Below are 27,383 nucleotides of genomic sequence, written 5' to 3' on the forward strand. Positions count from 1 at the left end.
AGGCGTGGGCACGAGCTCTCATTGTGCTTTCCGTGGGAAGGAATGGGCGACGCAGGGTGAGCAGGGTTAGGATTGGCTCATTTCAGCAGGCTCTGGGACAGAGGGGCAGTCCCTCGTCTGCTACCTGGTCCTGGGATAATTAGGGCAGGGGAATATTGCCTCCCAGAGTATAAGAACTGGATAGAGGAGGTGGTTCAGAGTTTGGGCTCCAGATTGGTTAGTCTGTGTATGAGAGCTGTTTGCTATTCCTAAGAATTGGCAGCCCTGGGAGAGGCAGTGTCTCCTCAGCCAGGGAGGCCCCAGATGCCAGACCTTCAAGAATATAGAAAATAAGAAAATATGCTTAATACAATCAGTGAAACAAAATTTAGCAGCCTTGAAAGCTATCCCAGAACATTTAGCAAAACCATCTAAATAGTCTTTGCTCCATTTACTCTGCAGAACATGGTGCCAGTGCCCTGATTTCAATCATCGTGGATACCAATTATATATTATTATTTTGTAAGGCCATATAGATTATACCCTTTTAGGCCTTTAAGCCATTCTGCAATTTCATGTCCTTAGGCAAAAACAGCGTATGTGGCAAAGTGAAGTCCAACACTTCTGACCCAGTCTAAACACTGGGTTAGAAACCTCACCTCATCTCCTGCCACAAAGAATTATTTCTATCTCTGCATTAACTGAATGGTCTTGGGCAAGTCACTGAGCCTGTCTACTTCTGGGCCCCCACCCTCCCTGGCAAAGTCAGGAGCTGCTCTGAAATTCTCTGAGTGTGGGGAGACCACAAGTGGACTGTCCTCCAGGAAACAATGATGAGGTCTTTCAACCTCATGGAATGCTCCTGGCATCTCTCCAGGAAGAGGCTCGCTGCCATCAGCTACTAGACTGACAGCCCAGCAGAGCCTCCCCCAGGAGGTCAAGTGTCGGAGTCCTACGGAATGCTAGAAGAAACTTGGCCTAGAAGAAACTTGGCGAGTGTCTCAGTGCCATGCATAATGGGCTCCATGCCAAGTTATCTTGTTTAAACGTCACATTCCTACGAGCAGATGCTCTTATAATTCCTCATTTAATAGTTGAGGAAACAGGAGATAAGATAGGTTAAGTTGCCCAAGGTCACACTGCTGGGAAAGTGGAACCCATATCTGACTTCAAAGCATAAGAATTAGACTTATTTTATGTAATTACAGAGGTGAAGACTAGATTGAAGTAAGGGCAAAATAGAGGAGACATATTTCGACTCAATACTGGGTGGGACTTTTGAACCATGATTGTCAGCCAAAACTGCAATGGGCTGCCTTTTTTTCACTGGAAGAGTTCAAGTTGGATTACCATTTTTTTCAGGGATGCTATGGAAGGGAATCCCAAACTGGCCGAAAGTTGGACTAGACACCCTCCAAATGTCCCTTTGAGCCCGAAAATTCTAATATAATTCTAAGATTGTGTGATTTGGTGTCTCCCAGGAAATTCACATACAGCAGTTGGAGACCCCACCACCGGAGGGCAGCGTCTTCACATTTGGTGCATTTGCACAGAAGGACGCAAACCCCGTTCCCTCCGAGGTGCCTAGAGAGTGCAAAGATTAGCATGGGGGTGATGTGGGCCCGTGTGAAGACGGAGAGGGATCCACCACCAGCATATTAATATCCCTTCCTCTACCAGCCTGAACAATGATTTCTGTCTGCCAGTGCATTGGAGAGGGCAGGGTGCTGAAGTTCAAAGGGAAGACCCCATTTCCATGAAGCTGGGGAGGAGGGGCGTTCTGAGGGCTGCTCCCCCTGCCCCTGCACCCCAAAGACTAGGACAGTGAGGAGAGAAACAGGGTCGAGGAGTGTCAGAAGGTGACAAAGAAGTCCCGTCACGCTTGGGAAGATGGAAGGACCCAGGAAGGGAAGAGCAACTTGGAGGGACTGTGAGACCTGCCTTCCATTCAGGTGGTCTGTAGGGTCCTGGGTGTCAAAACCAGGGTTGACAAGTGGATTCCACCATGGGGCAGGGCTCAGCCTGATTTAAGGAAGCTCTCTGTGCAATGTCAGGAAGCACTGCCTTGGGAGGCATTCACTCCACACATGTTTACCGTATTTACTGTGTTCTCCCTTCAGGCCGCTGTCTTATTGCTGAGAAACAGCAGTGAATAAAACACACAAGATACACTTTGCCTGCCCTCACAGAGCTGACCTGCCTGTGTCTGAGCATCCGGGGAGATGCTGAGGCGTGGCGTGGGGGGCCTTTGGGTCATTAGCCTGGATGGATCTTAACATCCTTTTCGGGGGTCCTGTAACTATCTCAGCTTTACAAAACCTAGTTTGTCTTCATATCTCTGATACACAATTTGCAAAGAACCTCACATGACTACATAGGTTTCATGGTTTCCAATAGACACAAGCCTGTGAATGAGGTCACGGACACAACAGAACTCTGATACACTATAAAAATTGCCTTTGGATTAGGAAGTCTCAGAAAAAATTCTTCACTTAAAAACCATCTCCTTTCGGTCTATTTTTCAAGTTTCTTTTATTTAAGATGCATGGGGACAAGGTATTAAAATTGTCCACACAAGGAATTACTTCTAGAGAACAGCCAAGTCCCACAGACATTACATATTCCGTCCTTGACATGAACATGTAGAATCTCAACTAAATCAGACCCACTGTTACTGTTATCCAAGTGCTTGACAGGTTGATGCCATCTCGGAGAAGCCACGCTAATTTAAATTCCTCTAATGGCTGGGTATTTACATCCCCAAGCCCATCTCCCCCCAACAGCTATCTTTATTCTTTTGCACCTGTCTCTTTCTGGCTTGCACTTTCCTTTGCATAGTAAACATTCTCAGGATAGACCCAGTTTTCCATTTTCATATATTTTTCCTCTCAGTGGTCTGCTGTTGTGATCTGTGTTACCCTGGAAGAAAAAAGAGAGAGAGGGTGAGAAGACCCTTGTGGGCCAGAGCTGGGAATTCTGACATCTTTGACCCCTTCTTGCTAGAAAGACAGCGCCCTCAGGTTCCTGGGCTGCTTCTGCACAGGTTTCCTTCCTTGTAATGGACACCACTGGGTCATACCTGGCTCATTCTCTGCTAGGCTGTAAGGGTTTAGGGACACCTTCTTTGGGCCTGGCATGCCCAGGTAGGCCTGAACTCTAGTCGGGCCATTGAGAGGGCCAGAGTGCGATGCCCTGGGATGCAATGCTCACCATGCACTTGTCTGCAGTGTCTCATGAGGGGCCAAGAGGCTTGTTCTGCCAACTTGATGTGTCTTCCCAAGAAAGAAAAGCTACTACTCATCACATCCCACAAATGGATTTTAAAAATTAGCAAGATTTCCTCATGGAGATTATGGAATACTTGCTCCCAACAGGGCCCTTCACACCCACCCCCTACACCTGTCCCACCAGCTTTGTCTCCCACCCTGTCCAGCACTCTGACCTCATCCTGAGCCCCTCTTCTCCAGTCATGCTGTACCCTTGTGCGCATCCCACCTCTGCACTTTTGCATGTGTTGGGCCTTCTATCTGGAATTCCCTTCTTTCCCTCTCTACCTGGTGAGGGATCCATTTTATTTATTCTTTTTAATTTCGATTCTATTATTTTTACTTTTCATTTTTGTTTATTTTAATTACTATCTGAGATGAATACTTTTATGAAATACACTGACCATGCACTTGGATGTCATGGCAGCATCCGATTGCTCTCGAAATCTCTAAACGCTTCCTCTCAGTTTCTGCAGTGGGGACCACCCACTGAGTGGCGCTGCTCTAGACTCTCATACGGGTCATGTCCTCCATGGAGCTGCTCCCTAGCCACCTCAGGTCGAACCAGTCGTTCCTCCCCTGGAGAAGCAAACACTGCAGAACAGTCGCTCACAGCCTTGTGGTGATTGCTGTGTGCGTCTGCCTCTCCACTGGATTCTGAGCTCCACGAGGGAGGATGTTGTTTCTTATCATCTCTGTATCCCAGAGTACAGGCCTAGTCCATATTCAGAGCTTGGTCAGTATTTGTGATTGAAGATAATGCCACTTTGGAAAACTAAATTCCTGTGGGATTTTGGCTTGGTGCTAACCCATGTACTAGTTTGCTTGCAATATCTCACGGCCACAACGGCATATCTGTGACTGATAAGGGGAAAATGGGGTAAAAGAGTGAGGATGGACCAGGACACAGAGAGCAGACCCCAGGGGCTCTGCCTCTGGGCACTGTTGGCAGGCCTGTAACCCAATGACACGAAGACAGAGCAGTTGGACCAGGGCCAGCAGACCCCAGGAATAGACAGTCACCAAGCTGGGGCAGGGGATCTGCTTTACAAGGTGCCTAATCCTGGAGGCTAAGACTTAGCAGGCAGAAGGAGCTGAAACGCCTGCTGAGTCTGGGTGGTGCAGGAGGCCTCAGGAGTAACCCCCACCAAGGGGGGAGCTCAAAAGAAGGGACCCCTTTGAGGGTTTTGCCCTGAAGGAAGGGGGTTACATGTTAATTGTAGGACTCATCCAGAGGCAAGCCTCTGGTTTCCTTAACTTCCTGAGCTAACCATTATTTAAGAATTAGAGAATTAAAAAGAAGATTCTGTGTCCTATTTTTTGCTCCCTCCCTAAGCAAATGGTGAGAAAAGGCTCAGCTTGAATTCAAAGGTCAATGGGGTTATCACTTCTGCTTAAACCCAAACTGACCCGGTCCTGAGAGAGAGCTGTGAGTGGGAGACCTTACCCTCACCAAGGGCTGACTCAACTGGATGCTTGAACACGAGGCCAGAAAAAAATTCCCAGAATCCGTGGAGGTTGAACATCAGCACGTGGCACTGAGACTGCAAACCCCTGCCCCTCCCAACCTAAACCAAGTCCTTGATCATGAGTTGTCTCGGTTCATCCTAATCAGACAGTAACCTTATCAATCTCCACAGTAATTAAAGGACAGCCTGCCTTTCCATAGCACAGGGCTTGCGTGACCATGGGCGTCACTGAACTTCCCTGAGCTCATTTTCCTCACCTGACAAACGCAGATATTTATACCTACCTCACGGGATAAATTAGAGTGAGAAACATTTACCACATGTCTGGCTCTTGTGAAAGTAGAAGAAACCTGCATTCCCTGGCTCCTGTTTCTGTAAGGGGAGATTTCTGCTACAGCACTGGTTCTCAAACTTGCCCATATGTCTGAATCACCTGGAGGGCTGGTTAAACCTCAAATGCAGGGCCCACCCCCAGAGCTTCTGCTTCAGTAGGTCTGGCGTGGAGCCCAAAAATTCGCATTTCTAACAACTTCCCAGGTGTTGCTGAGGTGGCTGCTGGTCCAAAGGACCACATTTTGGGAACCACTGCTCTAGAATAATGTTCTTTGCTTCTCACCTTTCCCTTGCTCCTCTCATGGGAAGAGGAGTGGTTTATCATGTGCTTGGAAGAAGGAGCCAGGAAGGCGGGGATGAACCCCATCTGGTCTCCTTTTGGATCTACCTGCAGGGTCGATGAGCTCTGGTCATTCCTGCGCTTGGAGTAGGGGCTGCTCCCCAGGGAGCAGGGCTGTGGTTGTTCAGTTCTGCAGGTACTTTTAATTCTGGGGTGAAGTACAAGGATGCTCATGGTAGACACCCATTAATTCTCAATCTAGAATTGTATCATAATAAAACTAGCATTGTGACTTTTATGTATTTGTCTCCTGTATTTCTTCTCAGTTGGTTCTGGATTAAGGAAAATAATAAAAGACTATTAAAAAAATTTCCCCTAAAATCCCACCTGCACTCAGTGCTCAAGACGTGGTAGCTGTGATGATGATGATTTCCTTGATGTTAGAAACCTAAATTCAGCCAGCATTGATGAAATCCTCAGGGATGATACTGTGGGGGATATGAACGCATACCACCTATAAGCTTGCAAATGTCCCTACGGTTCTCCAGTGAGAACAAGCACGTACTGAGCACCTATCTGCCAGGCCCAGTGTGAAGGGGCATCAGACGCGGAACCTGCCTCCCAAGAGCTTCCACTCAGATGGGGGGAGCATCACGACCACCAGCACCTGTGACACAAGTGGACGGCATCACACCTGAGAGTGCTGAGGGAGTGTTGCGGCTGAAGGGACAGGGGAGGCTTTGGGATCCCCGTTGCATAAGGTCGGGGCATGGCAGACAGGAAGCAGAGAAGTTGGAAAGAGCAAAGCAAGAGCAGGGAAGGTGAACTTGGAGCGTGGAGTCCACACCTACCGGCTGTGAGCCGGGACACGTGGCACCTCACTCCTCAGAAAGGGTTTTGGAGGTGCCTGTCTTGGACACCTGGATGATCTCCACAGAGGTGATGCCTTTGCGGGCCACGCGGTGCCTGGTGCGCAGCTTGTTCAGGGCGGTCTCCGCCATGCCGGCGCGCTCCTCGACGTCGTCCAGCTCATGTACCGTCTTCCTATAGCGAGCCAAGGTCTGGTTGGCCTGCTCCTCCTGTGACAAAGGCACAGTGGAAAATGGGGCATAAACCTGGCTTGTCCTGGCTAAACGTGCGTTGTTTTCAGTTCTACATGGACATCTTAAGAGTCCAGTCGTTCTGTAAGGCTTATTAGGAAACACAGCAGTCCTGGGTCAGGGGCATCCACCAGGTCACCACGGACACCCACCTTCAACGCTTTTAGCTGATTTTGGCTTTGACGTCCATATTTCTAAGTAAAATGTGCTCTGTTGCGGCTTCTATAATGTGTGGTTTTAGGCATTAGCTATTGGTACCCCACCATGGAAAATGTGGATTTGGTGCTTTCTTGAGCCCCCATCACACATTTCCCACCCCCTCATCTTCCCAAGAGAGTCATAGTGTCGTTTTGGTTAGAACCGTATTTCCTGTAAGCCTGGCCCTTATTGAGCCTTTTGGGAACAGTGTTAGGTGCGTGGGTGGATGATGGCGTCAACGTGGTTGTCCCAGAACTGGCAGCAAATGACAGCAGAGTCAAATATCTACATCCTGGGTGGGGGACGATGGTGGCGGCAGGTGGGCGTGCAGTCTAGGGTTGAGACTTGAAGCTGCCGTTTGCTAACCGTGTGACTTGGACTGAAATAACATAAGTACCCTACTCTGGGCTGTTTCCTCACCTGTGAAATAGCTTAAGAGTATCAGCCTTCCTGCCTTGTGTCAAGGGGATCAAATAAGGGAAAGTCCTGGTGTTTAACCTGCTGACCAGGAGGGAGAGGCCACAGGGGGCAGTGGAAGCAGGACGGAGGCACCCGAGACCTTCCCTGGCTTTAGATCCCACCGAAGTAGGTGCTTTAGTTAGCATGGGTGTCCTCGGGGGATATTTTCATTTTTTACACGTTCTTATCTCCCGTGTGTCGTGTCTCGTCCACTCCCCATGTGATAGCGAGGATGAAGTGCTGTGGACAGGAAGCCATCTTCTGGCCAAGACTTGAGTCCTCTCCTGTGGTTCCTTCTAACCAAGGCTTGGAAACCTGGGCTGGGAAGGGGGGCGAATTGGGGCCACACGGCGGGCACCCACCGCCTCCTCGATCTGCCGCTTGTAGACCTTCAGCTTGCTCTGCAGCTTCTCCACCAGCTCCTGCATGCGCTGGTTGGTCTTGTGGTCCTCCTCCGTCTGGAAGACCAGCTCTTTGAGGCGCCGCTCATGCTTCTGCAGCATCTTGACCGTTTCCACGTGCTGTTTATGCTCTCCATCCAGCTCCGTCTCCAGTTCTTTGATCTGGGGGGTGGGGGGAGGAGGAGAGGGATGCGGCTGGGGGAACGCAGGTTTTTGAACTTCAGAGCTCAGTGGCCTTGGGCAGGGGTGTCGCGGTGTGCGCTTCCTGCCCAGAGGTGAGCCCTGCCCAGGAGGGTTGGGTGGGCTCAGCCTTTCACCAGCAGGTGGTCAGATGCCTTGAGCCTCAAGTTTCCTCCTCTGGAAAATGGGGGAGGCAGGGGTGGGACAAGGTGACCGACCCCCTGGGCCCTTCCAGCTCTTGACATTCCACGAGGTAAAGACGGAGGCTCGTTTTAAGTAAGTAATAAGAGAGGAATAATGTTGGAAACAGAGACTGGGAACAGAGACAGAGGAAGAATATGGGGAACCACTCTGCTTGGGGGCTAAGGACACTCTGGGGAAAGGTGACAGGGAGAGGAGGAGGAGAGGAGACCTTTGTAGAAATAGATTAGAGGCCCAGCTCCTCATCAGACGCTTGGCACTTTTGGGGGGAAGAGACCCCCTTCCGCTCTCCTCTTTCCCTCTCTGCTTCGGTGCCGCCCTCACCCTGGCTTCCAGCTTCGTGACGGTGCGTTTCCCTCCCTTGAGGGCCAGCTGCTCAGCCGCCTCCATCTTGGCCTGCAAGTCCTTGATGGTGACCTCGCAGTTCTTCTTGACTTTCTCCAGGTGCAAGCAGTGGTTCTGCTCTTGCCGGGGTTCCTCGGCCATGCGGGCAGCCTGGGCGGGGGAAGCACTGGAGCTGGAGCTGGGCCCCCATCCAGGCTCCCAGTGCCTTTGAGGGACGAGGGACCTCGTCTCCCAGCCTCTGGGACACCAAGCGGTGGACAAGAGGACCCTGGCTGACATGCTGCTGGGGTGCGGTCGAGGGGGTGCCCCACGCTCCCACGTCCCTCCGAGTGACGGGAGGAGGCAGGCGCCTGTGCTCAGAACCAGGCCGCTCAATCCCATGGACCCGCCAGCCCACACCCTCCAGCCAGACTCTGCTGTCTCCCGCATGAGGGGCACAGCACAGAGAGCGGGAAAAACACAGGTCTGAGTAGAAAGTCCAGGGTCTGCACCCAGCCCCAGTCATTTAACCCACTTGTTCTTGTATAAAATATTCATGGAGGGCTTACAGCGTGCCGGGTACCAGTCTATGATCTCAGGACACAGCACCAAATAAGACCAACAGTGTTCCTGAGCTCCTGGCATTTCAGTCAAGCCTAAGGAGCTTGACGATAAAATCTGTATTTCCTCATCTTTAAAGTGGGGCACGTAGCATCCACCACTGAGCACCCAAAGGGATACTAGGGTGAAAACACTTGGAGGCCTCCCTTGCCGACCTCCAGCCCTGAACCCCTGGGCACGGCACCCATCTTCCTTTCACTAACCCTCCCCTTTAAGGCTGGTTCAAGGCTCCTCTCCTTGCCAAAATACCTGCCCAGATGAGCCCACTTCAACGGCTCCTTTGGTCTGTGTCCCCAGGCCTCATGCTCTAATCTCTTGGCTTTTCAGAAACCAAAGGAGGCGGCCTTCCCTGCCTGGGGTGGCCTGGTCGCCGGCAGGGGGCCTGGCTGGGGTGGCGGTGGGCTGCCCAGGCCCCGCCCGGCTGCGGCAGGCAGTGCACGCGCTTTCCGCCATGGCTTTCTTGGCCCTCTCGTCGACCGAGCGGAACTTGCTGATGAGCTCCTGGTGCTCGTTGGAGATGCGCTGGATGTCAGACTCCAGCTTGCGCTTGACCACGAGGAGGCTTTGGTTCTGGAGGAGGAAACGAAGACATTGCCATGAGCCCGGAGTCTGCACAGCCCTTCCTGTGTCCAGGAAAAGCCACCCTCTCCCAGACCCCCAACAAGAAATGGCCCTGGGCCCCCTGCTTGGGGTGAAGGTCTCTATCCTGCATTCTTCTCTGAGTTTTAGATTAGAATTTGCATCACGCGGAGCCTGGGAAGAACATCATTTAGGCCTGGGGTGGGTGGTAGCTCTAGTACAATCCTGAACTTGGAGCTGGGAAGACCAGGTTCAAGCCCTAGTGCTTCTGCCTATGTGTCTACTTTTTACCTCTGGGATTGGTCTTTTTATCTCTAAAGTGGGGTTGTTATCCCTATATGTCCCATGTACGATTTTTCTTTTGGTGAATTCGCATGAGATGGTGAGTAAGGATGAAGCCGTGCTGCTAAAGGACTGCACTGTGAGCGGCAGGAAGCACCCGTGTCACCGCTGGGGTCCCTGGTGTTGACCATGGGTGAGCCACTCAACTCTCGGCCACAGTTTTTCATTTGTACCACGAATGTCGGACTTCGGAACATTCTAGATCCCTTCCGGTTCTGAAGTTCTATCTTCAGTACACTGGGTGGGGGGCGGGGGTAACGGTTGTCCTTAAAATTGGCTAAATCATCAGAATCTCATGAGGAGTTTCTAAAAGTTTTGATTCCCGGGGGTCCCACCACAGACTCACTGGCTCAGAATCTCCAGGGGAGAGTCTGGGAGTCTGTCTTGAAAAGCTCTGCACTGAAAAATGGTTAGGATGGTACGTTTTATGTTACGGGTTTTTTTGTTTGTTTTCTAACCATAACAGAAAGCTCGCTCTGCAGGTGCATTCTGAGGATCTGCCGAGTGGGCCTTTGAGGGGAGCCCCTGAGGTGGGGGCGCCGCCCCGGCCTCACCCCAGCGCCCCGCGTGGGAGTCCACGTGGCCGGGAGCTGCCCCCACCTGGACGCTGAGCTCACTGTGCCGCTCGGTGACCTCCGCCACCTCCTGCTCCAGCAGCCTGCGGGCGCGCTCGCTCGCTGCCCTCCAGGGCCGAGCGCAGCTCGTCCAGCTCCGTCTGCAGCAGGCTCAGGCGCCGCTCCTGCAGGCTGCACTCCTCCCGCAGCTGCTCGCGCTGCCGGGCGTCCTCGTCCATCTGGACCTGCAGGTCCTGGGGGACGAGAGACCCTGGCCTGAGCCCTTCTCCCACGGCCAGGGGTTGCCCAGGCCTGAGGGTGCTATGACCTTCCTGGCCCGGGCTCAGCGGGGAGCTGGGGTGAGGGTGGGGAGGTGGAGGCCACAGGGGAAGAGAGTGCAAAGTGCAGCCCTGCCCTGGGGAGTTCAGGGTCTGGTTGATGCAGGGCCCAGGTGTCTGGAGGATCTGTCCAGCCTGGTCAGCATGAGGTCCAGGACTTCCTGATGACGAGGACCTGGTGTTTCCAGCAGGGTCTTCTCAAGGAGGCCTTCCTCAGTGACCTTTGGCAGTTACACCCTGCCCTGGCTAATTCCCGTCTCCCTTCTCCTGTCTTGTTCTTTCTCCATAGCACTTCTCACCATTTTTAATACTACAGTTTTATTTATTTGTTGCTTATTATTTGTCTGCAGGGAAGTTCGTTTGTTTTATCCATTCTTGTACCCCTAGCACCTAATGCAGTGCCTGGACAGGGCAGGGCTCCAGTAAACACATGTTGAATGCATGGGTCCAGCTACGCATGTGCTACAGACCAGGCTGATGACAGCAAGTGATAAAGCAGGCCTTCAGCTCTATTTAAGGTGAGTGGTCGGTATATGGGTGTTTGTTATGTTCTTTATTTTTCTATGTCTGTAATCATTTCTAATAAGTCAAAAATGATTTTAAAAAGCAAGACAGGCCCAACTTCCTGATTCCCTCCTTCCCTCTTTCCGGTGGTCCAGGATATGGCTGTTGGTAGTTGGGGTCTCTCATTTATACAGTCCCCAAGCCTCCTGCTCCCTAGGCTGCCAGCCACCCCACGTGCTCGCTCTCGTGCCTTTATCCTGGCTGGACAGGCATGCCATTCGCTCCCAGTGAGCCTGCAGGCTCGGGGATGGCTGGCTTTGTGATTAGTTCTTCCTGCTCCCAGATTGCTACCTTGATTTGCTGTTGCAGCCTTTTCAGCGTCTTCACACGTTCGCTGTTGTTCTTGTTGGCGTGGTCCAGCTGGATTTCCATCTCATTCAGGTCTGTCTCCATCTTCTTCTTGAGCCGAAGTGCCTCTGCCCGGCCCTTGGCCTCCGCCTCCAGGCTGGCCTGCAAGGATTCGATGGCCCTCTGCTGGTTCTTCCTGCAAGTCCAAGCAGAGAAGGCCTTGGCCTGCTGGGCCCACTGTTCAAGATGTGCTAAACCTCCCTAGATAAGAAGTCTCAGCAATAATGTGGATACGGCCACCATGCTGTGAGATTAAACTGTATCTCTTCTTAAAGTCTTTAAGTGGGGGAGCATCATGCTTTGGGAAAAGGAATGGAAGGTCAATGTTTACCATGTGTCTTTGTGATCTCAATTCATTTAATATGCAAAACAGCCCTGCAAGGAAACTGAGGCTCCAACATGATGAAAAACACACCAAAGATGACCCTTTAGTCCACAATGGAGTCAGAATTCAAAGCCAGATGCTAAGGTCTCTGTTCGTTTTCATTATAAAATGTGAGCTTTGGCTATACAGGTCAGAATCTCTCTTTTCAAAGCAACAGTCAAGTGACCAAAGAAAAAAATAGATAAATTGGACTTCATCAAAATTTAAGACTTTTGTGCTTCAAGGCATATTATCAATAAAGTGAAAAGACAACCCACAGAATGGGAGAAAATATTTGCAAATCATATATCTGATAAGGGTCTAGTATCCAGAATAAATAAAGAACTCTTAAAATCAACAATAAAAAGATAGATAACCCAGTTTTTGGGAAAGAACTTGAATGGACATTTCTCCAAACCAGATATGTAGCTGGTCAATAAGCACATAAAAGATACTCAGCATCATTAGCCATCATGGAAATGCAATTCACGTCCACCAGGATGGCTATAATCAAATGGTTACTCTAAGTACTTCATATAAATGGAATCATACAGTATTTGTCTTCTTGTGACTGGCTTATTTCACGTAGCATAATGTCCTCAAGGTTCATTCATGTTATAGCATGTGTCAGAATTTCCTTCCTTTTTAAGGCTGAATAATATTCCACTGTATGGATGGACCACATTTTGTGTATCTATTCATTCATCACTGGGCATTTTGGTTGCTTCCCCACTTTTGCTACTATGAATAACGCTGCAATGAACTTGGGTGTACAAATATCTCTTTGAGACCCTGATTTTAATTCGTCTGGGTATATACTCAGAAGTGGAATTGCTGGATCGTATGGTAATTCTATTTAAAAAAATTTGAGGAATCTCCATACTGTTTTCCACAGCAGCTCTACCATTATTTTACATTCCCACCAACAGTGTACAAGGGTTCCAATTTCTCCACATCCTTGCCAACACTTGTTATTTTCTGTTTTTTGGATAGTAGCTATCCTAATGGAAGAGAGGTGGTATCTCGTAGTTTTGATTTGTATTTCCCTAATGACTAATGATACTGAGCATCTTTCCATGTACTTGTTGGCCATTTGTATATCTTCTTTGGAGAAATGTCTATTCGAGTCCTTTACCCATTTTTTTTAAAAAAACTTTTATTGAAGTATAGTTGATTTACAGTGTTGTGTTAATTTCTGCTGTACAGCAAAGTGATTCAGTAATACATATATATACATTCTTTTTCATGTTCTTTTCCATTACGGTTTATTACAGGATATTGACTATAGTTCCCTGTGCTATACAGTAGGACCTTGTTGTTTATCCATTCTATATGTTTGCATCTGCTAATATCAAACTCCCAATCCATCTCTCCCCCACCTCTCCTCCCCCTTGGCAACCACAAGTCTGTTCTCTACATCTCTGAGTCTATTTCTGTTTCGTAAATAAGTTCATTTGTATCATATTTCAGATTCCACATGTAAGTGATATCATGTGGTATTTGTCTTTCTCCTTCTGATTTACTTCACTACCCATTTTTGAATTGGGTTATTATCTCATGGGGTTTTGTGATGAATCACTAAAGTACTATATTTCTAAGTGCAAACCAGAGAGTGCCACATTAGTATAAGATACCATCATTATTCCCATTTCACAGATGAGGAAACAGGTTCAGAGAGGCTCACCTAAATTGCCCAAGCTCACACATGACTGGTATGTGGCAGAGACCCAGGTTTCTGGACTCTGCTCCATCATGCTACCTAGACTCAGTCTCCTGCCCCATCAGCCGTCATACCTCGTAGCTTCAAATTCCCCTTCTTTCTCGTGGATTCTCCGGTCGATATCAGCTTTCACCTGAGCCAGTTCCAGCTGAATTCGAATCACCTTGCTCTCTTCAACCTGCCAGGAATATAAACATCAGTCTTCCTGGCCCAGCAGGTGTGTGGTCCCTGGCCAAGGTCCAGCCCCCAATGTGATGACCACATGGTTACCTCCAGGGAAGACTCAGCTTCCTCCAGGGCCACCTGGAGTTCTTCCTTCTCAATCTCCAATTTTTTCTTCATTTTCTGCAGCTCATGTATACTCCGTCCTCCCTCACCCAGCTGATCAATCAGTTCCTTTATCTCCTCTGAGAAAGGAATATTCTTGTTAACAAGAAGCAATATTCTTGTTAACAAGAAGAATATTCTTGTTAACAAGCAGCATGAGGACTACCGGCTTCCCGGGGTGGTGGCATGTGACACAGTTATTCCTCCATCTTTTCTCACCTGCACCAGGAGCTGATAGGGGTGGAGGCAGTGACCCTCAGCAGCACCTGATCATAACCCCACCCCCCCTTTTCCTTCCTCTCCTAGTCCAGTCAACCTATATCTGGTTCAGCTCTTCCTCCCCAATCTTTAACTTGTATTTACTTTATGCCCAAGTCTTTCCGTGCTTACACTTCTGAAACTAAGAAAGCAGAGGCCTCAAACACTTGACTCTCAAGATTATCTCCTGTAAGCAGAAAGCTCCTATGGGAGTGACTCATAGGACCTTGGGCAGCTTTGGGGACAATCAAGGACCATCTTTTTCTACGCTCCATTGCAGTAATGCTACATCAACCCCCCCGGGACTCAAATACAACCCTGGGGAGGAAGCAGGGTGGGGCAGCCCGGATTGAGGAAACCCTGCATTGACTGAGTTTTCATTTCTGCCGCTCAGCAGAACAGGGACCCCAAAACAGTTCTTCAAAAATGGAAAAAAAGTGACATCTCTTGAACACGGAGTTTGTGTTTAGAAAAACCACAAAAACAAATAATACAAATTTCATGTGGCAAGATTATCTTTAAGAGATAACCAACACTTTTCAAGCAATATCCAACAATGAAATTCCAGCCTGAGACTCCTATATGTAAGAAACACATATGCATACACATATTATTTACATATGGTAGATGGAAGGGCTCAATATCTAAAACCTCCTGAGCCCTTATTTGACCAGCTACTCTACTGAGCGAAGACTTAAGACGTTTTTATCTTATTTCATTGCAACAGCCTTACACGGAAGGCAGTATTATTTCCCCATTTTACAGGTGAGACACAGAAGAACTAGGTAACTCACCTGCCTGAAGTTATACTGCTGAATGCCCACATGCTTTGACCAAGTGCTTGCCAGCCAGTCAGCAAACACTGATTGTGCACCTACTATGCACTGGGTGCTCAGACCCATGACGTGAAGGGGCGGGGGGGTGGGTCCGGCTGTGTCCTTGTCCCTGCAGGCCTGTCCATCTGCCCCCAGACTCACCCTGCAGGGTCTTGTTCTCCTTCCTCACCAACTCCAGGTGCTCCAGGGACTCCTCGTAGACGGTCTTGATCTTGAAGCTCTCGGTCATGTACACGCGGCACTCCTTCTGGGAGGCGTCCGCCTCCACCTGCAGCTCCTCGCACTTCCGCTGCCACTCAGCCAGCATCTTGTCAAAGACCCGCTGCCTCTTGTCCAGGGCGGCGGCCGCGGCGTTGGCCTGGGGTGAGGTGGGGATGGTGTCAGGGGGCTGCCTTTCCTGTGCCTTTCCCCTCCGTCTGCCCCCTCCCTTCCTTCCCTCTACCTCTCCAGTAACTCTGGTGACCCCAGACTTCTTCGAATGGGGATAGAATTCAACATTTGTGGCACAAGCACAGAACAGGGAGTCCAGAAATAATTATGTTTCGGTTCCAGAACATCTACTACTATACGTGTGACCTTGGGCAGCCCACCTTATTTTCCCAGGTGAGGGTTTTCTCAGGTGTAAAAGGAGGGATCTGGGCCACAACAGCCTTCCCAGATTTATGATGTTCACCTAACTCCCCATAACGTATTTCTCTATAACATACTAATATATACTATATATCATTGCCCAACTCAGAGATGGGTGGGTATTATTTTTCTTGTGAATCAAAGCTCGTTATTCCTAGACATTATTTTCACAGCCCTTCCATCTTTTTCATAACTCCCCGCAACTTTGTATTTGCTACTGCACAATATTAGATGTTGTAAATTTCTGCTTAATTTCGTCTTCTTTTTTTTTCTGCTTAACTTCTTAATTTGCAGGGAGCAAAAACCTTCTTGGGGTTTTAGGACTTTTTTCCCCCAAAGCCTCTCACATGGCTATGACCTTATCTGGACCAAGACTGGGTTGGTGTGTGCCAGTGGAAATCTTATTTAATTCTGCTAAAGACTGGCGACTCAGTCTGAACTAGGGATGCAAACGGGACTATTTAGCCACACAAAGTGTGTGGGACATGGTTTGCAGAAGAGAAAGGGGAACAGGGGCAATAGGTTCCTGGACTTCCTGGGACTGAGTTTTATCCTTGTCACGGACCTATTTAAATAGTGGCTGGTTGAGTTAAGATCTCAGAATCATGAGCATGTTGACACACGTTCAAGCAGTGAACAGCGGGCTTGACTGCAAATCCTGTTCTCCACCCTCTTGGGCCACCTGTTCCTTCTTTGCTAACCCAACATGTGACAGTCTCATCCAGCTTCCCGTGGGCTGTTGGACCCGGCAAATGGTCAGCCTTGGAGCATTTGGCCCTCTGACCTTCTCCAAGTCGATGGTGAGGTCCTCGACTTCTGCCTGGAGTCTCTGTTTGTTTTTCTCGAGGGAGGCGGCTCGGGCCTGGGCGGCTTCGGCCGTCTCTTCTGCCTCCTGGAGCCTGGCGGCCAGTTTTCTCCTGTGGATGAGAGCAAGAGAGGCCGTCAAGGAAACACAGGCACCCACGGGCAGGCGGCCCCAGCATGGCGCCGAGCTCTGGTGTCACAATGGAGAAGATGCAGATAAAAAGGGGGGTGTTGGGAACAGAGCAACCAGTGTCCAGTCATCCATTCCACAAATATTCATTGTTTCTACTCAGTGCCAAGTCCTGTTCTAGGCGTTAGGGAAACAGCAGTGAATAAAACAGACTAAGATCCCTGCCCTCATAAAACTTCTGTTCTAGAGGGGGGACAGAAAACACAACAAAATGACATAAGCACTACGGGAAAAATAAAGCAGGGAGGGGACACATATGCAAAGGCAAGGACCCTGTGGGTGTCTGGGGAAGAGGTTCCAGGCAGAGAGAGGGGAGGGTTTGAAATGGAGGTTTAGCTTGGAGTGAGAGCCTGGGGTGGGACCAGGCAGCCCCCGTAGCTCTCAATAGAAAATATTAGAAAAGGGCTGGAGGGCAGGAGGTGGAGCTGCAGGAAGGCAGGTGTAGGCTCAGCGAATAAAGAGCGCCAGATAAAGATTGATGTCAGCTGGAAGGCACTGCGCTTACTGCTGTCACCACAAATTCCAGTGGATGGAAGGCACCAGTGGCAGGCTGGGGTCCCCTCCCCGCCTGGCACCGGGGGCTCACACGCAGGCCTTCCCTGGGTGCCCTGGCCCACGGGCACCCACGCCAGCCTCTTCTTGTGCAAGAGGGCAGCTCTGAGCCACGTTCACGTGTCCACTCTTGTTTCCTCAGGCCCGTCAAGCAGAGTGTTTGTGTCTCTAGTTTGTGAAGGAAGAAAGCTCAAAGGACTTGGGGGCATTCGCCACAGAGCTGGGGAACTGGCTGAGGGGGGACCTCTGCCGCTGAGCGTGGCCCGTGTCCTCCCAGCATCACTGAGGGGCCTCACCCCAGTCCCGCCAGGCCCGTGGAAGCTTCCTGAGCACTTCAGAGGCAGAGAAGCCCTGCCTGGAGGCAGATCCCGCCCCCCACCCATCCTGACTTCCCAGCAGGGAGCCTGAGCATTTCTGGGCAGAAGATGTAGGTAAGAGAGCCCTTGAAGAGGGAAGCTGAAGGCAGTGGGGCATGCAGTGCGTGAGCTGGTGAGGGCACGAAGTGGGCTCCCTGTCCTGACACTCGTGCCCCCTTTAAGAGGAGCCCCTGAACTGCCCTCTCCTGGGTGTGGCCCTGGCGTCAGCTGTGGCTGTTGTGCTCAGACCCCCACCTCGCACCCACCCGCCAACCCGCTGGCCTCCCCGGCCCTCCTGGCACAGGGTGACGCTCACTTGGTCTCCTCCAGCTCCTCGGTCCTTTGGATGGCGTCCGTCTCGTACTTGGTCCTCCAGGTGGTCACCTCGGTGTTGAGTTTGGACACAAGGTGCTGCAGCTCCGACTTGCCTCCCTGCTCCTCCTCCAGCTGCTCCTTCAGCAGGTCCAGGTCGTGCTTGGTGTTGGCGAGACTCACCACGGCCGTGCTGCGGGACTGTGGTGACCAGACCAGCCTGTCAGGGCGCCCCCAGTCTCTGTGGCACCCAGGGCCATCACTTAGAGATACATGACATCGGATCAACACTGCAGCAAGTAAAGGCGGGGCGGGGGGTGGGGGGGAAGACACAGGAGTCTACAATCCAAACCACCAGGGTTTAACTTTCCTTGATTTCTTCCAATTACTATCCACAAGGATACGTAATTTCGTTAATTTCATTTAGTCGCACATATAGCGTACTCTGGTTTTGTTGTTAACTCTTTTACTTGCTGTGGAATCAAATATTTTTCATGTTCCGTCTACATCTTCATAACATATGACTTTCTTCAAGGAGGCAGCTCTGTCACCCCCTACCTCACCCCCAAACCAACCTTGGACTCTTCATCCAGCTGCCTCTTGTAATCGTCCACCTGTGATGTCAGGGACGTCTTTATCCTCAGGATCTGATTAAGCTGGCTCTGGGATTCTTCATATTCCCGGCTCAGTTCACTGTTTTCAGCTGGACGAGAAGGGAAGGGAGACGCGTTGGGTGGAGAACTAGCTCCCCCGCCAGATCCTAAGCCTTGCTCCCAAAGTGCCCATCAATATGGTGGCTTGGCCAGCTGAGCTGGAATGGGGAGCACGGCGACCACCACATCAGCTACCCGAATCAAGTGGGCCCAGGAGGGGAGCAAGTGCCCAAGGGTCGCCACCATCCAGGTGATTTGCATGGGATAAGCGGCTTCAGATAACGAAGCCCCTGGCAGGAGATAAGCAAAGAAGTTTGGAGAAAACAGTCGGGCTGAGAGTGTTTACTTTGAAAAATGCATTTGTCACGGTCCCAGAACCTACACTCCTGTCATTTGTGGACTGATTTCCGGAGCCAGAGGCCAGGAGAAGGTGCATGAGCCAGAGGACCAGCAAGGGTTCCCAGTTCTGCCCTGTATCGTCGGTTTTGTGACCGTGGGCAAGTCACTTCACCTCACTGAGTTTCACTCTTCTTATCCATCAAATGGGGATATTGATTTTAAAAAGTATTCAGAATGTGGAAAATAAGGCCAAAGGAGGTTCTCTGGTGTCAAACGAGAGTGTTGTCTAACTGGTGCGCCTCAGGAGTGTTAACTTCTCGAAGGAAATGCACTTTTGCTTGACTTAACTGTTGACCCCTCTTTAGAGCCCAGACTCTGCGAAGTCAGATGTTAACTTGCATATTGATGAGTTGCAAATTATTTTTGACCTAGAGATGCAGAGAATTTCTTCTGGAAGAAAAAACCCCACATCAAACCTAGAGGTTGCAGTATTATTGCCACATAGGACATGAACCAGTTTTGCATCTAACTCAGCAGAGTTACTGAAACGTTCCTTTCCCGACTGGCTATGTAAATCTCGGCCCCCTCAGGTGCTTTTCAAAAGCAGTTTTACCATTTTTCTGGTTCCCTCATTAGTGACACGTGTTCGCTTTACGTTAGTAGGCAGGTCATGTTTTAAAATGTTTGAAAATTGTGTTTTGTCCGTATTACTGCTTCTCCCACTGATCTCACGGGGTGATTGAGAGAACTGATATGAAAATGTTTTGGATAGATAGTGTTCCCTGTTTTACACTGTAAAGATGTTACTTGGAGCACTCAGTGGGTGGAAGAAAATCTTCTCGTCTCGTCACAGGGGATGTGGATTTTCCAAGGTCAAGGAAGCTCTGGGAGGGCACTCTTCCAGTTTCCTTGAGGATCCCCGCTCCTTTCCATGCGCTGTTCCTTAGGAAGCTGCGGGGAGGGGAGAGCTCACCTTGGAGGCGGGCCCTGATGGCGTTGACTTCTCCTGGTTCCGCTCCAGCTCAGCCACCTTGGCATTGGCCTCTGATAAGTTATCTTCCAGCTTTCGGACGTGGGCCTCGGCGTTCATCTGCTCAGGGAGAACGAACCCAGTGGGGAAATGGGGAGGCCCAGGCCAGGCCCTCCCTGCTTCCCAGCTGCGCTGCCCTAGTGCAGCCTCCCAGGCCACCTGCCTCATCCTTCTAGAACATCTCTGTCTCAGAAACCTCCAGCGGCTCACCATTTTCTATCAACGTAAGCCCAGAGCCTTTGGGTTGGCACACAACCCCTCACTTCCGGGCCCCTGCTGACCTCACCCAATAGGAAAATGCTGGGAGCCAGTTAATTTGAGGAAAAATACCAGCATTAGAGCAGACGTCTGCAGATAAAACAGGAACTATGAAGATGCCTCGTGCGTGTCTGAAGTTTGGAGACACTAATTGGCTGGGACCTGGACCCGCAAAGTATCATCCCTGCTCACCTTCGGAGCACCTCCCGCCACTTCCCTTGTGTCACAAGAAGACTCTTCCTGTGGCAGGGGCTGGATAAATGCATGTTGAGTGGCTTAATTTTACTTTAATTGTACTTAATTTTCTCTTGCCACATATCACTTTTTCATTGTGGCAATGATTGTTTCTCCTACTAAGTCTCCAACTCCTGGAGGATATAGTCATACTAATGTCATGATGACCCTAATAGCTCACATTTATTGAGCTTTTCTTACGTGCCAGGAACTGTCGTAGCCCTAACAACAGCACTATGAGGTGGGGATTATCATTATTCCCCATTTTACAGATGGGGAAACCGAGGCACGGTTAGGTTGTGCACCTTGGCCAAGGTTATACACACAGCCAGTGGGGTCTGTGACGGGTCCTTCTTGGTTCCCTTCACAGCATCCAGAATGGGCCTCGGGCCTGTCGGGGGGCTCAGGGGATATTATTCGTGAAGGCTCTGCGGGGTGTCCCCCCTCACCTTGGACTTCTGTATGGTCTCCACGCTGGCGTTGAGGTCGTCGATCTCGGCCTTCATGACCTGCTTGTCCTTCTCCAGCTTGGACTTGACCCTCTGCAGGTTCTCCACGCGCTCGGTCAGCTCGGCCATGGAGTCTGCGTGCTTCTTGCGCAGCGTGGAGGCCGCTGCCTCGCTCTGCAGAGCCGCCTCCTCCAGCTCCCGCCGCAGCTTCAGCAGCTCGGCCTCCCGCTTGCGGTTCTGCTCGATCTGGGGTGGAGCAAAAGCAGGGCTCGCGGGCTGGCCGGTGCTGGCCTCCCTGGGGCATTCGGTCCAAATCCCACCTGCCTCCACTGAACTGAGGAGCCCCAGAAGAAAGTGGACTGAACCAGCCCCCTCTTGCGTGTTCTTTATCATTGACTGGTTTCTCCTCAAGGGAGCCCCAGGAATTCAGCAAGAACTAACTGGTCTTTATCCCCCTGCTCATCGTCCAGCATTTTTTTTCTCCCTGCAGGCAGGCAGGCAGGAATCGGGGTTCCTGGACACCCCGAGGATGGTACCTGAGCAGACGTGGCTCCCCCAGCCTCTTCCAGCCTGTCACTGAGGTCTTCGAGGTCTTGGGACAGGTCACTGCGTTGTTTCTCTACCTGGGGGGAGATGGGATGACACTGACCTTGGCCGTCCAAGAGCCCCTGTTTCTCTGGTAAGGATTGTGATGACCGCCTGGCGTCTATGAGGCCAGGGCCCTGCGCTTGGGGAGCTCTGCACTCTGCCCGTCACCCCCCACACTCAGCAGAGGATGCTGTCTGTCCTCTTCCCTGCACTGGGGGGGCCTTAGTGCCCATCCTGCCCCCCAGCCCAGCTGGGCTGAAGCTGGAGTTAGGTGTGTTACGATCCGTCTCCCTACAGGATCCCTGCCCTCAAGCCTCCCTCCACTCCTGGCTCTTCCTTTCACACCTTTGTACCTGTGCACATAAGTGCTATTTGATTCCCTTTGCCTAGAAACTCCTCCCTGCCTCAGCCTGTTGAATTCAGTCTTCCAGTCCCCAGGCTAACATTGCCCACTCTCCGTGGACCGCACAACAAAGAGCATCTGTGCCTCTTGCGTCGTCATTAATGGGCACGTGTAGCACAGTGCCTGGCACACAGTAGGTGCTCAAGAAACAACGAGGCCTTTCCAACCAGAACCCCATCCTCCTCTCTACTGGTTTCCCAGCAGGAGTTTCTGCTCGTGGTTGGATTGTGGCTTCACTGGGTCCTTTGCCTCAGGAAAGGAGGCAGGAAGCATAGACGCGTCTCACTTACCTTGGCTCTCGTTGCCCTCTCAGCCTCCAGCTTTTCCTCCAGCTCCCCGATTCAGGCCTAGCAGGCAAATAAGCAGACAGAGCGGGGCATTTATCTCTCCTGGGTGAAGTTAGAGACCTACGCACTGGCCTTTTAGAATGAAAATGATGGAAGGCAGCTAAGTGTATGTGGGATGCTGTCAAAAGCAGAGGGAAGCGGGGCACAGAGAGTGTGTGCAATGGCCCTGAGGCAGGAGGGAGGCTGGGGTGTGTGAGACCCCGCAAGGGGCCAGAGGGGCTGGACGGAATGGTGGGGGAACGGTGGGTGACGAGCCAGGGAGGGAGCAGGGGCTATTGTGGAGGGCCCTGTGGCCACTGTGGGGACTCGGAATTTATCCCAGCATGAGGTGGTCATGAGTCAGTCTCCGAGGACTCTGTGGCAGCAGCAGATCAGCTGATGTGAGCAAAGGCGCAGGCCAGTGCATTTCAAAAGAGGATCTGGGTCTCCTCCGTCCCGCACAGACAGACCTGGTGTTCCTTTAGTTTCCGCTGCAGCGTGGAATTCAGAGACTGCTCGTCCTCGTATTTAGAGTTGACAGAATTGATTTCCATATCCCTCCTGCAAGAGAAGGTTTGACCTCCTGAGGAAAAGCTCTGAGGCTAGACCAGCAAGCTGGCACGGGAATGGAGCTGGGGCTGCCGGAGGGGAACTTGACCCTGCTGAGACCCACTCAACCCTGACCCCTGGCCTTCTCACCCTACAGATGAGTCGCCCTGCAGAGCCCCAGGATCTGCTCCACTGGTTTTTCACTCACTCATTCATTCACTTGTGCATTTATTAATTTGCCTTCCATTTATTGAGTCCCTCCTGGTGCCAGACATTGTCTGGGGTTCCAGGGACACATCAGTGAACAAAACGGACAGAAGTCACTGCTCTGGTGCAGCTTACAGTCTAGGGGCTCCAGAATCACACGGATGCTTGGCCTTTTTAGGGAAAACGTTCCTCCAAAAACTTTCTGCCAAAGGCTGTCTCCTGGGCTTCCCTGGTGGCGCAGTGGTTGAGAGTCTGCCTGCCAATGCAGGGGACACGGGTTCGAGCCCTGGTCTGGGAAGATCCCACATGCCACGGAGCAACTGGGCCCGTGAGCCACAATTACTGAGCCTGCGCGTCTGGAGCCTGTGCTCTGCAACGAGAGGCCGCGATAATGAGAGGCCCGCGCACCACGATGAAGAGTGGCCCCCGCTTGCCGCAACAAGAGAAAGCCCTCGCACAGAAACGAAGACCCATGCAGCCATAAATAAATAAATAAATAAATAAATAAAATTAAAAAACACAAAAAAACACAAAAAAAACTCAGCAAAGTTTCACTTCAATGTGATTCTTTAAAAAAAAAAAAAAAAAAAAAAAAAAAGGCTGTCTCCTCCTGATGTGTGAGTTCCATGTGTCAAGAGCCACGTGTGAGAGCTAAGATGCCAGAGACCAAGCAGATGGGGAGGATGGGCAGCGTCACCCGCACCTTCTGGGTGTGCCTCCCAAGAAATGTGCTGAGATGCAGATTTAGCTGCACACGCCCTCTTGGCAGCCTGTGGTGCTTTAGAATTGCCCTAGCAAAATGTACTTCAAAGATGCATTGTCCAGGGGACTTCCCTGGTGGGACAGTGGATGAGACTCTGTGCTTCCAATGCAGGGGGCCCGGGTTTGATCCCTGGTGAGGGAACTAGATCCCACATGCATGCCGCAACTAAGAGTTCACATACCACAACTAAGGAGCCCATGTGCCACAACTAAGGAGCCCACCTGTCACAACTAAGACCCGGCGCAACCAAATAAATAACTAAATAAATACTTTTAAAAAAGATGCATTGTCCAAATTCTGCCCCCTAAAAACTTTCCTTACCTGCCTCCTTATCTCCATCCCTTCAGCCTCTTACTCGGTTCCGGTTTATGCTTGGACTATTGCAGTAGTTGTCTTCCTGCTTTCTCCACCCCACATGTCCTCCATGTTATTACCAGGGTGGTATTGCTAACATACCCCCTCAATTCCTTGTGATCTTTGAGAGCCCAATTTGCAGGTTTCTGCAAAGACTCCCTGACCTCTGGGGTGGGTGCATTGCTTAGTACCTGTGTCCTTTCCAGCGCCCAAAAGGCCCTGTGTGAGGCTGGGAGCTCCCTGAGAACAGGGAAGCACCTGCTCCTCCCTCCCTAATCCTCCGAGCTGAGCACAGTGCCTGGCACAGAGCAGGTGCAGGGGACACGCACTGATACACATGAAGCCCTCAGCAGAGTGCCTGGCACCGGGTGCCATCCAGGAAGTGCTAGATATCGCTAACACTGCTACGGGCAAAATGAAAGACTGCGTACTTTTTCACCGCCTCCTCGAGATCTAGCTTGGACCGCTCCATCTCACTGAGATTGTCAATGGTCATCTTCAAGTCACTCTCAGCTTTCCGGCGAGCTTTTTCCACTTCCGCCCGGATTTTCTTTTCCTGTTCCCAATTATCCTCCAGCTGCGGAGACAAAAAATACAAAAGAAGGTAGGGTGTGTGGCGGGGGGGGCGGGGGTTGTCTGAGGCCAGAATGCAATAAAGAACCAGACTGGGCCTGGTTCCTTAGCTGTGGCATCAGAAGGGGTCTCACTTCCCAGTTCCCCAAAATGTATCTGAGGCCCCTGTGCCCTGGGACAGACCTGACCGTCGAGCTATAGAATCAGACCCAGCGACGGGGCATTACCTCGTGGATCTGGGTGCTAAGCTTGCTGTTGTTCCTGGTCAGATGGTTCACCTTGTCCTCCTCGGCTTGCAGGTCATCAAGGGTTTTCTGGAAGGAAAGATACGCATGTGTGTCCTGTGAGGCAGGCGGGAGCAGCTGAACAGATCTGGTTCGCTGCCGTCACTTCCCAGCTGAGTTGATGATGTCAGTGATCAGTTACAGAGCACCTGCTCCTGGGTGGTGGGTGAGGCCACGGCACACTGATCACCCGTCAGCCACAGGTGGGCCCCTAGGGGTCAGTTGGGGGCTCTGGTTCTCCACAGGGCATATAGGAAATTTGGGGGGTGGCAGTGCTTCTGGTTGTCACAATGATTGGGGGCCTCACTGGTACTTTGTGGGTGCTTCCAGGGACGCTGGACATCTGGCCTTGCTCTGGATGATGGGTGCCGTGAAGAATAACTCTGCAGTTCACACACTTGCTGTCCCATCCAGCCATTCATGTAAGTAAACAACTATTGATACTTTTCTGAACCTAGAACCTCTTCACACATAACTCAACATTTTTTTTCATTTAGTATACGCTACAATTTTAAAGAATGATCTACCATGAAAACTAAGAGAAGATTGACTTCTTGTTGTTAAAATCTCCCTGAGAATTATTCACTGTTTTGTAAAATTGCATCACTGGTAGCAACCGCACTTGGCTACCTGAGTCACCAGCACCCCCTCGGGTGCCCGTCTACAGCCGTCAAAGACGGGCTTGGGCAGGCAGCCCTCCTAGATCTGCCTGAGCTTTTACACTTTGACAGCCCCATTATTTATTATAAATTACTTTCATTCATTTCTCCTTTTTTTAAAAAATTTTTAAGTATATTTATTTTATTTATTTATTTTTGGCCTCATTGGGTGTTCATTGCTGCATATGGGCTTTCTCTAGTTGCAGCTCTTCGTTGCGGTGCTCAGGCTTCTCTTTGCGGTGGCTTCTCGTTGCAGAGCACAGGCTCTAGGCACGTGGGCTTCAGTAGTTGTGGCTCGCGGGCTCTAGAGTGCAGGCTTAGTAGTTGTCGCGCATGGGCTTTGTTGTTCCGCGGCATGTGGGATCTTCCCGGACCAGGGTTCGAACCCATGTCCCCTGCATTGGCAGGCAGATTCTTAACCACTGTGCCACCAGGGAAGCCCCATTTCTCCTTTTATATGGAAGGGCCCTCTATTGATTTTTCTGAAGTTATGTATTAGTTACATTATTATAATTTTCAATTCAGGATAGTAAGAGGGCGTTCCAAAATACAGCTGATCCTCATTATCCGTGAATTATCTATTTGCCAATTTACCTACTCGCTAAAATTTATTTGTAATCCCCAAATCAATACTCATGGTGCTTTCGTGGTCATTCGTGGACATGCGAAGCGGGGCATGTTCCCAGCTGAGGTCGGATAAATGATGCTCTGTCTCCTCGATTCGGCTCAGACTGCAAACACGTGTCCTTTTCCCAGTCTGTGTAGTGCCACGTTTTCTACATGTCAGCGCTCTTTGTTGGTGATTTCACTGCTTACAGTGGCACCAAGCACAGTTCTGCAGTGCTGTCTGGCGTTCCTGACGCAAGAAGGCTGTGAGGTGCCTTGCAGAGAAAATCTGTGTGTTAGATGAGCTTCATTCATGCCTGAGATACAGGGGGCTGTTGACCATGAGTTCAATGTCAAGGTATCAACAATATGTACTCAATAAGGTGTTTTTCAACAGAAATACACATAAAACAAGATAATGTATTGATCACCATCGTATGTATGATGTATTGATGGGTTGACGAAAACGCTGTGACTAGAGGCTCGCAGGAACATAACCCCGTATTTCCCCGAGAGCAGAGGTTCAGTATTTGCTAATTCAGTGACTCTGTAGAACATCGCTACCTCGAATAATGAGAACTGAGCATATTTGCTGTAACAGGGGGCTCTGGGTTTGATATGATAGAGAGTCACAGTCTAAGGGGAGGTGTTTCCAGAGGCGACAGAGAAATGTGCTCGGGGGACATACTGTAGATTCATGATGTCAGCAAACACAGGGCTGAGGGTCCACTGTCTGGTTCTGGGCTTCAGTTTGCTCCTGGCACCTGTGTCTAGGCTAGGAGGTGCTCCACGCCGCGGTCAGCACTGGTGGGCGGTCAGAGTTGGCTCCACACTCAGGAGCAACCGGAACAGTCGGGTGGGCTCCCCGTGACCTCAGGAGCTCATGCCTGTCGTTGCCGCAGTGAATCAGGGCTCCCTGGTGCTTTAGAGCTCACAGGGCACTTCCATATGCCCACTTCATCCTTGTGACTCTGGGAGCATCCCTCCCAGTGTGCCTGGACCATTCTGACGCATGCCTGCTGTCTCCTTTCACTCTGAAACCTGTCCTAGTTTGGGTGATAAATGATATGTTCACCCCACTTAACAACAAACCTGGAAGGAAGGTAGCAAGTGACTGTGTCCACTTCACTGATGAGGGCATTGTGATTTAGGGAGACTCTGTGACTTCCCCAAGGGCCCCAGCTGAGGGGCGGCATAGCCGGGATTCGAATGAGGGTCTCCCG

At 50.7% G+C, this 27,383-nt stretch overlaps 1 protein-coding gene across 1 annotated transcript in view; it reads right to left on the bottom strand.

Annotated features, from left to right (window-relative positions):
• Positions 1–6,205: 6,205 nt before the first annotated feature.
• Positions 6,206–27,383, bottom strand: part of LOC132349792 (myosin-16-like) — a 53,582-nt gene continuing 32,404 nt past the window's right edge. The window contains 21 exon segments of the mRNA XM_059898549.1: positions 6,206–6,406; positions 7,447–7,647; positions 8,191–8,361; positions 9,253–9,381; positions 10,333–10,407; positions 10,409–10,540; positions 11,480–11,672; positions 13,695–13,798; positions 13,891–14,027; positions 15,183–15,399; positions 16,456–16,588; positions 17,890–18,086; positions 18,461–18,588; positions 19,851–19,883; positions 19,886–19,967; positions 20,849–21,094; positions 21,385–21,471; positions 22,130–22,186; positions 22,636–22,726; positions 24,470–24,615; positions 24,839–24,925. Coding sequence (XP_059754532.1) covers positions 6,206–6,406; positions 7,447–7,647; positions 8,191–8,361; positions 9,253–9,381; positions 10,333–10,407; positions 10,409–10,540; positions 11,480–11,672; positions 13,695–13,798; positions 13,891–14,027; positions 15,183–15,399; positions 16,456–16,588; positions 17,890–18,086; positions 18,461–18,588; positions 19,851–19,883; positions 19,886–19,967; positions 20,849–21,094; positions 21,385–21,471; positions 22,130–22,186; positions 22,636–22,726; positions 24,470–24,615; positions 24,839–24,925 — 2,847 coding nt within the window.

The sequence above is a fragment of the Balaenoptera ricei genome, chromosome 15 (assembly GCF_028023285.1).
Source record: "Balaenoptera ricei isolate mBalRic1 chromosome 15, mBalRic1.hap2, whole genome shotgun sequence".
Classification (NCBI taxonomy): Eukaryota; Metazoa; Chordata; class Mammalia; order Artiodactyla; family Balaenopteridae; genus Balaenoptera; species Balaenoptera ricei.